This window comes from Melitaea cinxia, chromosome 1 (assembly GCF_905220565.1).
Source record: "Melitaea cinxia chromosome 1, ilMelCinx1.1, whole genome shotgun sequence".
NCBI classification, from domain to species: Eukaryota; Metazoa; Arthropoda; class Insecta; order Lepidoptera; family Nymphalidae; genus Melitaea; species Melitaea cinxia.
The window spans coordinates 7,813,271-7,826,781 of record NC_059394.1 but is presented as its reverse complement, the minus strand read 5'-3'; the positions used below and the strand labels follow the sequence as shown (position 1 = coordinate 7,826,781).

General features: G+C 34.6%; 1 protein-coding gene across 1 annotated transcript in view; it reads right to left on the bottom strand.

Annotated features, from left to right (window-relative positions):
• The window catches only part of LOC123660977 (A disintegrin and metalloproteinase with thrombospondin motifs adt-2-like), a 33,378-nt gene that overhangs the window by 19,717 nt on the left and 150 nt on the right, over nt 1-13,511 (bottom strand). Inside the window, exons 2-7 of the mRNA XM_045596021.1 lie at nt 7,286-7,467; nt 4,324-4,495; nt 3,564-3,887; nt 3,158-3,366; nt 2,605-2,796; nt 1,790-1,918 (exon numbers count right to left, since the gene is read on the bottom strand). Of these exons, the coding sequence (XP_045451977.1) occupies nt 1,790-1,918; nt 2,605-2,796; nt 3,158-3,366; nt 3,564-3,887; nt 4,324-4,495; nt 7,286-7,467 (1,208 nt within the window). The remainder of the gene's footprint in view (nt 1-1,789; nt 1,919-2,604; nt 2,797-3,157; nt 3,367-3,563; nt 3,888-4,323; nt 4,496-7,285; nt 7,468-13,511) is intronic.

Here is a 13,511-nt window from a genome sequence, read left to right as displayed (position 1 = left end):
TAAAAAGTTTGTAACATCAAGAATAACTTTATTTTGGGCACCAATACTGTATAAAGCTTACTTTTACGATAGCAATTGTAAAATTGCTATAAATGTTGAGCTTCTATTATTAACAATAATTTATTGTATTCTATATTTTTAAAAATTCTGTAGATGTTTATCATGAATTTTGTTGAACTGAACCGGATAAGCATGTACCTCCTCGTTCTGTATATCCTATCTTTTGTTAGATAAAAGCTATTCTCCTATTTGAAAGTATGTAAAACTTCAACAAATCCGCCTTATTTGGATTCAGAGTAACGTCAATTTTTTTCTAGATGCTCTCAGCAAGTCCTTTCATCTGGTACCAATATTGTATCAGTGCAATAAAAACAATTAATCTGCAATTTTTAAAAGTTTAACTGAGGCGGGGCACAGCACAAAATTTCCTGCTCAAGATATAAAGCAGCCCGACTGAGGTCCTCGACCACATTCACGTGCTCACAGCTAAATAATAATGCTTTAAAACAGTGTTGTGTTCCTTTGAGTGCGCAAAATGACCAGAACTCATTGGAGGAATTGGGGATAGAGTCGGCAACGCGTTTGCGATGCTTCTGGTGTTACAGACATTTATAACATACGGTAAATGCTTATCATCAGGTGAGGCGCGCCCGCTTGTTTGCCGACCTCGTTATATACAAAAAAAGTTCGCCATTTTGAATTTAGAGTGACGTCACTTCATGTTTCCAGCTATACTCAGCAAGCCCTTTCATTTGATTCCCATATTGTAGGAATGCATTAAAAATTACTATTCCGCCATCTTATGTTTGAATGCCATGATAGATTTACATAACCTTACATACTAAATATGCATTGTCATCCAAACTGAACGTGTATACAAAATCACAGCATAATCGGTTAAAGATATATGCTTCAAAATTGAGTTGCAAGATTCTACCCTAAAAACATATGTAGGTACGTACATACATACTAACATTGCAAGTTTAATAAAAGCTTTTAAAAAGAAGGAGATTTTCAACTCAACTTACGAGTATGTTTTTAATGTAGTTTTGTTGTAATATGTACTGGCTATCTTGATCCTAATGTGTTCTGTAGTTATTATCTGTCACTTCATTAAAATTTTTGAGAAGTCAAACAATATTTTTATTCTAAAATATTAAAATATCTACTACAAGTTTACCTCATAACATTTTAGGTACTGAGTGTAACGATTTTGATGATTCTTTTTTAGTCGAAAGCTGTTGCTCGTTGTGTCCCATTTGATCGAAATATTTCGAGTACGTTTTGAGTAATCTCTAATAATGCCAATTTAAATGACAATTTTTTCGACTATTTACATTGTATTACTTGTTGATATAATTTCAAGTCGTTTTTTTTCCTTTTCTTTTTTTAAAATTTGATAATAATTGTTTCAGTAGTTTCGGAATTAGGTACATATATTTAAAATTTTCATTGTCAAACCCCCCCCCAATCCTTATTGGGGATGAATTATCATAAAATCCACTCATTGATCATTTCTACATCACATATAGAAAATTTGGAGTCGATAGGAGCTATAGTTTGAAATCGGGAATTTTCTATCGTTAACGCCCCCGCAACCTCCTCTTCTGGGTGGAATTATTTAAAATCCGTTCTTAGCTGACCTCTACGCGAAAGGAATGTTCCTACTAAATTTCAAGTCTCTACGCCTTATGGTTCCAGAGATATCGTGATGAGTCAATATATAGGTTTTAATCTCTTATATATATAATAGATTATATATGTATTGATGATAAAATATAATACTCACTGCAGGTCAGCGATGACTCGTGCACTGCATTGCGACCACGTCGCTTCGCCGTTAGTTCCACGAGAAGGCGACATGATGTAGCCGTCGCGAGCGCAGGAGTTTCCTGTTCCGTCGTGGTGCATGCCTAAGCTGTAAAAATTCACGTCATTTCCACTTTCTTGATAAATATACGATACATCATTTATTCCTATCGGTTAAGCATTTCGTTCTATATTTACCTTGTTTAATCTTAGAATCCAATTTACCAAATAGATTGATATGTATCTACTAGCCAATACCAATTTTTATGTTATTAGAACATCAAGTTAAATGTAAATCGGCACTATTGTTGTAGATAGGTACTCATAATTATGTGTATCTAAGTGACAAAAGGATTTTCAATCTTGTACTACTTCCGTTGAATGTAAAATAAATTATGTCATCAAGATGTGAGAAGAATAGATGTGATGCCGCTATGTCTGCTTACAATTATGCAGTCGTATTATAAATATTGAATTTAATTTTTTTTTAAATTTAATATCTTCGTATCGCAAACGGTCAAAATTTAAATGGATATACTAAGATTACATCTGTTGTAAAAAAAAAATAGTTTCAGAATAGCCTACTAAAGCACGATTTTGATTACCAATTGAGAACGATTCACAATTTTACTAAACGGAGAAAGAGGCCTATGCCCAGCAGTGGAACGTTACAGGCTGAATCATGTTATCTTGATGGATGGATTGTTACCCAAATTGATATTTCGATGATTGTCTAATCAGATAATGTCAAAATATCACCGAGACATTTAAATTATGTAGTGAATGGTAACCCACTTGTGTCCGATCTCGTGCGCAAGAATATAGACGGACGTGAAGCCAGCTGAAGGATAAGGGCGGCCGAACGTGTCCGCTGTTCCGAACTCCGCTACAACGCACGCATGCGCGGGCAGGCAAACGCCTCCGACCGGCGCCAGACCCATCGTCACACCGTTACGATGCCCACCCTCCTCCGAGTAGAAGTCCAGTCTGCACACGATACGAAACAAATATAGCCACAAAACTTAATATTCACTGTATTATTTAGATTTTCGACATATATCATCTGTCAAATGTGGGAAAACAAATTTAATGGTTACGTTAATTAGTGCATTACACCGTTTGTCCTTGTAGTACTTTTGTAAATAAAGTTCTTATACTATTATAGCTCAGTTAAAGTATCATTTATGTGGAGACTACGTCGTACTTGATAATTGATTTCCTGAAGATACTTTTAGAGCTTCAATTATCAAGAGACTTAGTTACCATGGTGCCTGCAACGACTCTGAAATAATAGGTTTTAAAATAAAAATCTCGGTAAGTCAAAAATTTATATCGAAATTCAACAAACCCTGAGAGCAATAGAGCCATATCCCAGTGGTCGGGATCATCGTCATCGTCAACGTTGAGGGAACGCTGGTAGTCACAAAAAGAGTCGAGTAGGCGACCGCGCTCGGCGTGCGTGGACAGCTTGGCGGGCTGCGCGCGCAGCAGCGTGAGCCGCACCAGCGACAGCTGCACGTGCGTGCCCAGAGACGTGTGGTGGTACAGCGCTTGCACCTGCACACATCCGCCATGCACAAACAACATTTTGATAAATATCTTTTTACTAATTTACATTGTGATCTCAGTTCTCCTGCTTCGTCATTTTTTGATTTACAAAAGTTATCTAATCTATTTCCATAATTTCTATCTCTGTCTTAATTCTTGAATTGATCACTTAGAAATACATATTGTAGAATATTAAAAAAACTAACGCCATTGATATAAGCGAGCAACATATCCCGCAAGTCAGCTTCATTGTAGTTGAGGTGAGGATAGAAGAGTTTGTAAGCAGCCTGATCTAGGAACAGGGCTATCTCGATGGTGTAGGAGGAAGGGGGAGGTTTCTTTGGAAGAATGCGCGGTCTGCGGGCAGTGTGCCGCAGCGGCCGGTCGTCGTCCATGGTGGAGGGGGGCGGAGGAGCTCGACGAATGACATGCGGCGTCCGTTCTTGCCTGCCTGTCGACTTAGCGCGTCCCACTCGTGAAGTAAGCGGGCGAACTTCGTAAGTTGAGTTTTCAGTCATTATCAAACCATGCTGAAAATAAAATTTTCAATTCATTAATGATTAATACTACCTTTAAAAGACTTACTTCAAAGTTAATGTAAAATTAAATGAAGTTATTTGCGAATTTATTAAATTTTAAGAGTGCATAATTATTTCACCTTTGTAGAGGACTAATATTGAAAATAAATATGATTATTCATTACGTTACGACATTGAGAGATGGCCTAGTACTAGTTACATTTTATAAGTTTAGCGACTTAAAGAACATTTATGTCGATAAACTAAAAATACATGTAATTATATTAATGTAAATACTAATACAATACTTTAATCAATAATTATATCAAAATAATGTAACAAAAAATGGTTTTATTGCAATCAGACCCGCTATAGGTAAAAATATCAGTATAATTACCGCAACGCGCAAAAAAATATACAGAACAAACAACTATTACTATCATCTTACTAGTGTGTGGTCTCTACAAGCGGAGAAAGCGGCGACTGCGCCAGGGCCAGTATGCAAGAAATGACAAGAGGAATCCACACTAGATAGTGGATCATCCGGTCCATCTTCTGACCATACTTTGAAATGAGGTGACACGAGTCTTCTATTCGGTAGCAGCTGGAGGTCGAAGTTTCTGAAAGGTTGTTAGAAATATCTACAGTATTTACTGAATATATTTATTACTTATTAACAGAGCTTAGGTTTGATAATTAAGGGAATTTGTGTTCCGGAATTTTTGTCCCGAAATACAAAAGTTTATAACTTAGGAGCCAAGCCTAGCCACTCAATTGCCAAATAGATGATACTCTCTTTATTCCTCATTCTCTCCTAGGTATGTGCATGGAGCACATTGTGAAACCAGCTATGCCTTAAGACTAGTCTACCACAACGTTAGATTATATCTTATACTTATTACTGTTGTAAACGATATCTTGTATATATATAGGATCTGAATCTCAGAAACGGCTCCAACGATTTTCATAAAATTTAGTATGCAGGGAATTTCGGGGGGGGGGGGGGATAGATAAATCTAGCTAGGATTCATTTTTAGAAAATTTTGTTTTATCCCAGTTTTTAGATAATGAAAAAATGGCTCCAATATCGTTAGAATACTTATTAAAGGTGAATTTCGTAATTGTTAATAAAGTTTTATAGCTCGGTGGGCAATCGGTCGATCGAGAACGGCCGAAAAGACTACGGTTCAAATCCTCAAATTTCCCGATCGATTATTATTTTTTCTTTTTTTTTCTAATTGCACTCGTTATTTTTTATTTAAATAGCTAGTTCTTATTTTTTATTATTAATTCATATTTTTTCTTTATTATTTTTTTATTTTTAATTTTTAAATTAGTTTATATTTTTTATTATTGTCGATAAAAAAAAATTATTGATATTTTATAAATATGTAACTCGTATTTAAATATAATTTCCAAAAAACACTATTTACTAAAAATACCGAGCTAAGCTCGGTCACCCAGGTACTTACTTATACATTAATATGCTTTTACCGACATAATAATAAAAAATATGAACTGTTTATTTAAATAAAAAATCGTGGGTGCAGTTAGAAAAAAAAGGAAAAAATAATCGATTGGATACATGGGACGTGGTCTGCTCGGTTGATCCCGACCGGCCGATTTCCCACCCGAGCTATGAAAACTATAGATATTGACATATGATACCATAAATATTGACAATTGCGAAATGTACCTTCGCATTTTAACGATATTTTAGCCATTTTTTCATTGCCTAAAAACAGGGATAAAAAGACATTTTCTAAAAATGAATCCTAGATAGATCTATTTATCGCCCCCGTAATCCCCTGCATACTAAATTTCATGAAAATCGTTGGAGCCGTCGTTAATAGTATAAGATATACATAAACATCATTTTGCATCGCAGCGTCCTTTTTCATCCCAAAATAAGTTCTGAGTAATGTGCTCGATTGCAAATAGTAATAACCATTCAGGGCTTCGTTTGGATTAGATCCTGAACAGGCCAAAAGTATATAAAAGTATATATATGAATGAGTATAACACACATAAACTCTAAGTATCTAAGTAAGATCAGAAACTCGGTACATAAAGTGCCTGGCAAATAGCTTCTAAGATTATAGGTTAGCTGTCTCTAAAATATATCACAAACAACCTAGACCATGCATATTTTCATTATAATTTGCTTAAAATCAGTGTATCCTAAGACCTAGAAGCTCCCCTCTTGCCCTGAATTTGTCCTTGGTAAATGTAAAATGTTTCGCTGGAAAGAGATGAAATTAACCATAATCGGCGTTCGATTCAGGGAATGGCATTGAGTGCTCCAGCTGCCTGTAAAACCTTTGATCACTTAATATCATTATCATTGATGATATCCAGTGATTAAAGGTTGATACGTAACAATTTTGTCAAAAACATTAAACTCTCGTCTCGTCAAAACCAATGGATGTGTTCGTTTTATTTTGAGCAATATCAACCCGGTCGAACCCGAAGCTTAGCTTATTGCAGAACGTTTTAGTGGATCATACGTTGAGAAGCATTCTTATAATGGCAGACTGTTTCGGATACTTGTCTCTTATTCCAAGCTTTTGCTTACTCTTATTAGGAACACACCTAGGCTTTTGGACTTTGATTTCGTTTAAGCGACGCGACGCATCGCCAAATTGGCTCTAGAGATAACGGTTACTTTAATTCTAGGCTGCTATACAGATTATATATTCCACCATACAGATTATATATTTAAAAATGTGCTGAACTGAATTTTACCGAATAAAAACTCGGTAAACACATTAGCAACATAGACTTGGCTACACACAAAAGTTGGAATTATAATTTTCTAAAATACTAAACATAGGTACACAGAAAAAGATAAATCGTGTCAGTGTGTATGTAATATTAGTGTAAAAAGTTGTTATAAACCTTCAACTATTTTAACTACATTTCGACGTTGTTGTGTAAATTATCACAATATAGATATTATATACACTATACTTACATATTTATAAGTAACATAGATGGGAATTTTAATTATTAATGATAAAAAACGGAAATGAAGTAGTTTCATAGAAAATCCTGGATGGAGAATAGCTTTAGCAACTGATATAATTTAAACATAAACACTATATAACAATCAACAACAAATTTTATTATTTAAGGAAATAAAAGCCATTACAAGGAAAAGAAGACAGTGAATACTTCAGGAACTGTAGGCTATTAAGATAAATATCAAGACTCCAGTTATTTTATTAATATCTATGAGATTTAATCAATTTGATCTCTTTGAGTTTTAATCTAATTCAATGTTGCAAATTATGTTATAGTAATTAACCGTAAACTCTATACTTTAAATTACTCGACTACTCTCCAACATTATATCTATGGAATTAAAATATTAAAAACAATTTCATCATCATCAAAACGTAAAAACGTACCTCCCGAAAGCGTCGAAGCTGTATGGTAATGGAATATCATCTTTTGCTGAATACCCTTCGGACTGTGCTTCTCGTGGCACCAGTGCAGGCAAATACACAACTTGCACGTCCTTGCTGGACTGTTCTGAATTCTCCTCTGATTTTAGGCCGCTCGACCACCATCCATGAAATGGCAGTATATCCTATAATAAATAAATACCGTGGCCACTACAATATAGTAAAAGTATTCTTGTGTTCAAAAACAAAAGTTCTACAATTTCTATAAACAATGTCTTGTTGTGATGAACTAACAACAACCGTAACTCAATGTTCGTATGCTAATTTAACGACCTCATTGCAATTATTTGGGACACTTACTAATACCAGAAGGTATGCTAATATTTACTTATTCGAAAACACATATGATTAGAAATGAATGTAATTATTTTTTTGTAAGAGGATAAAAAAGGATAAGTATATAATGTTTTTATATACCTGCATATCATAACATAAAAAAATAGCTATGGGTGTTCTTAATTTCCTCAATCTTGTAATTATATTTTCTTATAGTTTTCCCTACGGAAGTAGTATATTTGAGCACCCAAATTAACGTAATCGATGTCGGTGTCAAGAACGTCTCGAGTGAACTCGACAAGACCCTGATAACGGGGTCGCCTGTCAACTCTAAGACGAATAGCAAGTGATGCGTATTTTTTAAATAATCTTATAAAGTCACATCGCTTTTACCACATATGCCTTCGTTTGCTCCAATTAAAGAATAAGCGTGTTAAATAAATTGTCGAGCAAACAAAGTCATTACATTAATTGGCCCGAATTAAAAATTCTCAGACGATAAGCAAAAAATGTAACACGCCATTAGGTTTTTATTATCAAGCATTACTTTTAAAAAACCTTGACGTAAAAAATAACGAGTTAATATTTTTTACAACAGCGTATCAAAAAATATCATAATTATTTTCACTTTTACTATGTGTTCGTATGTATGTGCATTACTTACAGTCTAATTATTATTTATAATCGATACTCTCGTAAATAAGTGTTACGATGTTATTAAACTAACAAACTCTAGAGGTGAGTGAAACCGAAATGAACATGTGAGTCAGCCCAGTATATAGACTCGACATTAGCGACCTCAAGCAAAGTAAAGGGGAAAGTCAAATTTATTTGTTTTCCATTAATACAATGCAAGACAATAACATTCTCTTTTATGAATCTGCAAGAATTACGAGTAGCTTTAAAAGTCATTAATTTTACAATTCAATTGTCCGTATTACGTCGCGTTCCGGATGAAAGTCATTTGTATCGATCACAATTACGTAGAGTCTGGCATCACGTCGCACCTCCGCTACACCGTGCACCGTCGGGAACAATAAAGCCCCGCGCCGTGAATCATCGAGAAGCGAGTAAAAAACGTCTTACTACGTGATGCTTACGGTTGTGCAACTTCTCTACGTGATTTAGTGCGGGACAAACCTAAGGCTCTATTAAGTTATGCAATATAATTGCCAAAATAAAATTATACAATTCAGATCACAAAGAAGTAGGTAGTGAAAGTTGTTGTAACTGATTGTGAGTGTTCTGATTAGATAATACATTTTTCGTAAAGGAATGCATTAATTTGTCAATCCTATCTCACAAACGATTTAAATATTATTATAGCGTATTTTCGATTACACTAATTATTAGCCTTGAAGATTTGTGTGAAAGTATCTTAGGTTGACTTGGGCATTATAATTATAACCTAAAAATAATAAAATTGCTATAATATCTAAAAAGTTAATTGTCCCGTATCACAAAAAAATAATACATTTTTTTTAAATAAAATTATTTCAAATAACAACCTCGACCTAAATAAACTCTCACATAATAACAAAGTGGTAAGAGAGAAGTCAAGGAATCTTTGTCTTATTTTCTTATTTTCCGTACAAATAATGAATACCACATACATCAGAAAGTACCCGTTAGAAATATGAATGACACATGTATTGACATTTCACTTGTGGTGTGAAGAATTTTAAAGCAAGAGCATTTCTCAGTAAATGTTATGTATTTATTTTTATTTTTGTTTTTCTTACTTCGAAGGGGACTACGCTGTATGTAATTAATTGTATATAAACATAACGGAACATAACGGAAGACTAATACAAATTTTAATATTTATTTAAAGTTTTAACTTGGTTTTTACGAATATTAAAAAGTATTTTTTGTGTTATATAGATGGGTACGTTTAATGAAACGTTAAGGTTAATAATTTAGTTTGAATTTTTTACTTTTTACTGTCGTCTTTTTTTAAACTATAAAAAATTAAACATGTTGAATTTTAATACTGGTAGAAATCTTTTCTAATAAAAAAATAAAGATTAAAAGAGTCAAGAAAGCTGAACATCTAGTATTAGCCCAAAACATTAAGCTTTCTTAAGATATAAATAAATACTTATATCCGCCAACCCGCATTGGAGTAGCACATGGATCAGAGCTTAGTCCATCACAGATTAAAGTCTGATCCTTATCCTACATGGGCAAAGAGGCCTATGGCCAACAGTGGGATATTACAGGCTGAATCGTATATATAATCTGTTAATGACGTTGAATAGGCATTTAATGTGATTTAATTAAACAGAAGTCAGCTACGAATTATCTTCATCTTGTAAAAATTTAAATACAATCATAAGTGTACAAGCAACAAGTTAAATAGATCGTTTCTATGAACTACAATTTACAACAATACTCGATACGTTTAACTTTCGCACTTTTAAGGTTTTTGCACCTATTTGTCCGTCATTTTAGTAGAAGATATTTTTTTTCACGAATGAATGTAGATACCTATTTATATAGCAGCAAGCATTCTTGCCATCGGGTCATGCGGATATGATTATTATTATTTATTTGTTTAAGTTTTGTACTGTAAATTTTTATAACACCCTACTGCTTCCCTGATTATTTTGTGATAGTTTTAGTAAAATTTTAAGCCTTCTCTATAGACAATAATCGTATAAAATCACTTTGTGTACATAAACTAACTATAATACACTTCTAGTGAAAAGTAAGACTATAGTGACAAAATTTATATTATAATGTGTATATAAAGTTTTGATATCAAAAGCCTTATTGTAAAATGATAAAAAACACTAGTGAGGCGCCGCCCGCCCTTGTTTATTTATAGACATACTTACAGGAAAACGCGCAGGCGTGCCGCTTCGTAGCGCGAAAAACAGAGCTACAAACACTATTTCATTTGTACGCGCCATGATGTACTAACATCTCACTTCACAACTTTTAATATGACTTTTTTAACAAAGCTGACTTTTATAAATACGCGAATGTTATGCAGGTGTTTTAAATACCGATAAAGAGCGCAATGCACCATGTGTTAACGAGCGCCTCGACTGGTTCTCGATTAGTGCGCGTACACTTATGCTGTGCCGGCTACCGAATAACCATTGCGTGCCCTGTAAGCACCTTTCGCACCTCCGAGAGAAAGTCAAAGGAAAGTGCAGATTTTGGCTGTCAAGACTACGCCCACACTCGTCCCCGTAGGAGCATTGTCGCGAGTCATCTATCATTCAAAACTGCCGCTTGCCGGCGTTTCCGCTAATCAAAACAAATTAATAACATGAGCCATTGTCAAACCATTCTGTTTACTTTATGTAATATATATAAAAAGGTCGTTGGCAATGGTAGTACCTAAATTTTTTTTTTCTTGAACCTTTCTCGATTTGTATCACTTGAGTGCAATGCGATGAAATGATAACTAAAACAATGTTCTATAAGTATACAAATGAAAAATAAATATGATACAAAGACAGGTTCATATTCTGTAGGGTTAATGTTATTTGAATGCTGGCTTACAGATAGTTAAGACACCCGCACATATATTAACTACCTAATCAATTTAGTTTAAAAGCGGGCGGCTGGTTCAGACACCTTAATAAGCTGCCATGGTAGAACATGTATTTGATGTTATTTTTTATAAATTAAATTAATATATGATGCTAAAGAACAGAAAAGCTGCCTTTACAAATTACGTGTGCCAGTAACAGATATTATTATCTATACATCTATACTAATAAATAAAATTGGAGTGTCTGTTTGCAATATTAAAATAACCGCTTTTTACTAAATGTATATGGACACGGTACATATACCAAAATAACATTTTTTTACAATTTTTGTCTGTCTGTCTGTTTGTTCCGGCTAATCTCTGAAACGGCTGGATCGATTTTGACGGGACTTTCCCTGGCAGATAGCTGATATAATAAGGAGTAACTTAACTACTTTTATTTTAGACATTTTTTATTTTATAACTCTGCGAACTGAACAACAACTATTTTGTTAAATTCACGCGGACGAAGTCACGGGCACAGCTAGCTGGAAATAATTATGTTGTTGTGTGAGTTCGGTAATACACGCTGTAAGCATTTTATAAAACGTTTAAAGACATGTGATGGTAGATATTTAACTGCATTTTGTTAATCTATGTCTTTAGGAATCGTGGAAGTTATTCCTTATGTTATAAATTTTGGTATTTTTTCTGGTGATTGAATGAAATCGTTAATGTGTTTGTGTAGTAAGGGATGAATTGTTGTGATTTTTTTTACCAGTAATTGTGTAGTAGATCACTACCGAGTGCTTTCCAATTGTGAGTTTTTTTAGTACAAACTGAACGATGAGTATGTCTTTAAATAACATTATCTGTACCCTGTCTGTGCCTTGGTAAAACTCTTTAACGTCCATCCACCGGGGTTCCTCACCAGAGCCATAGTCCAGGAGTGTGGTGGTATCGTTCTATAAAAGTGGCGATAAGTCTCTCTTGACGAATTATCTCACTTTCGGAGCCACGTCTAAGCTGTTTGCGAGGGTCGTTACGAATCGTCTTGCCACAAAAATCGACGAATTCCAACCATCGGAGCAAGCTATTTCGAAATGGCTACAGCACCCTAGACCACATCCATACTGTTCGGTAGATTATATTATAAAAAAAAGACTGAAGAGTATAATCAGCCGCTGTATATGGTATTTGTGGCTACGAGAAAGTCTGTGACTCTATCGAAACCTGGGCTGCCCAGGATTATCTGCCGAGATGTCATATTGACTGGCGCTATATCGAGGTACTGAGATATATGTTCATATTCAGGACCAGCGAATGAGACCCATTTTTCTTCGTCGCGGGGTAAGACAGGGCGATGTAATGTCGCCGAAATTGTTTATCACTGCGCTAGAGAATATCTTCAAGACGTTGGATTGGGGGGACGAGGCGTCAACGTCAACGGCGAATAGATCTCGCACCTTCGTTTCGCAGACGATATCGTCATCATTGCGGAGACGATGGATGACCTAGGCTAAATGCTGGGTGGTCTAAACGAGTCTTTCCGACGAGTCGGTCTCGATATGAACTCGGGCAAAACAAAAGTTATACATAACAATCAAGTCATACCGAGACCGTTACCGGTCGAAGGTGTTCAGGTTGTACTTCTAAATGAGGTCGTGCATTAGAATTGATATTAAACTGTTCTATTCAATTAATTTATGAATGAAAAATTATATTACCTGAATCTAAACTGGTATTTTCTAAATCAATTGAATGAATGAGTGTGCTGGATTGGTGACTTGTCAACGTATGTATGTTTTGATGTTTAACTATGGTTTGAAGTATTTCTTTAAGTCGTTGATCGCTTATCATTTTGTTTAATATAACTCTAAGCTGTTCAGATATTCTTTGTTCGCCTACCTCTGATAGTTAGTTCTGCATATTCTGTTGCAACTGCTTGGTGAAGGGTCCTCCGATATACTGTTCTAGTTACTCCCTGTTTGTAATTTCATATTAGTTTCTTACTATTGACTCATATTAACTTCGTTAGTCCATCTTCTTCTGTGACCTGACCGGTTGCTAACTATTACTGTGTGGTTGTATATGTAGTTGGTTAGTTTATTTTGTGTCACTGGATTCTGCGTTTCTTGTAAGTAAGTATCCTGTGACCTATTTTGTATTTTTAACCGACTTCAAAAAAGTCGTCGTTGGCTCGATACTTGTATTGGGGGTATTTAATGTTAAATTCATAATGAAAGTATCTAAATATGTTTAATTTGTTCCTAATTTTGTTGCGATAAGATACGTGCGCCGAATGAATTTATTCATTTCCTTTGACCATTTCTTGCGTGGACAAAAAGTACTTGAAGTGGATCTAGGTTCTGCGGCAGAAGCCTCCTGTATCCTCTGTATAATCAT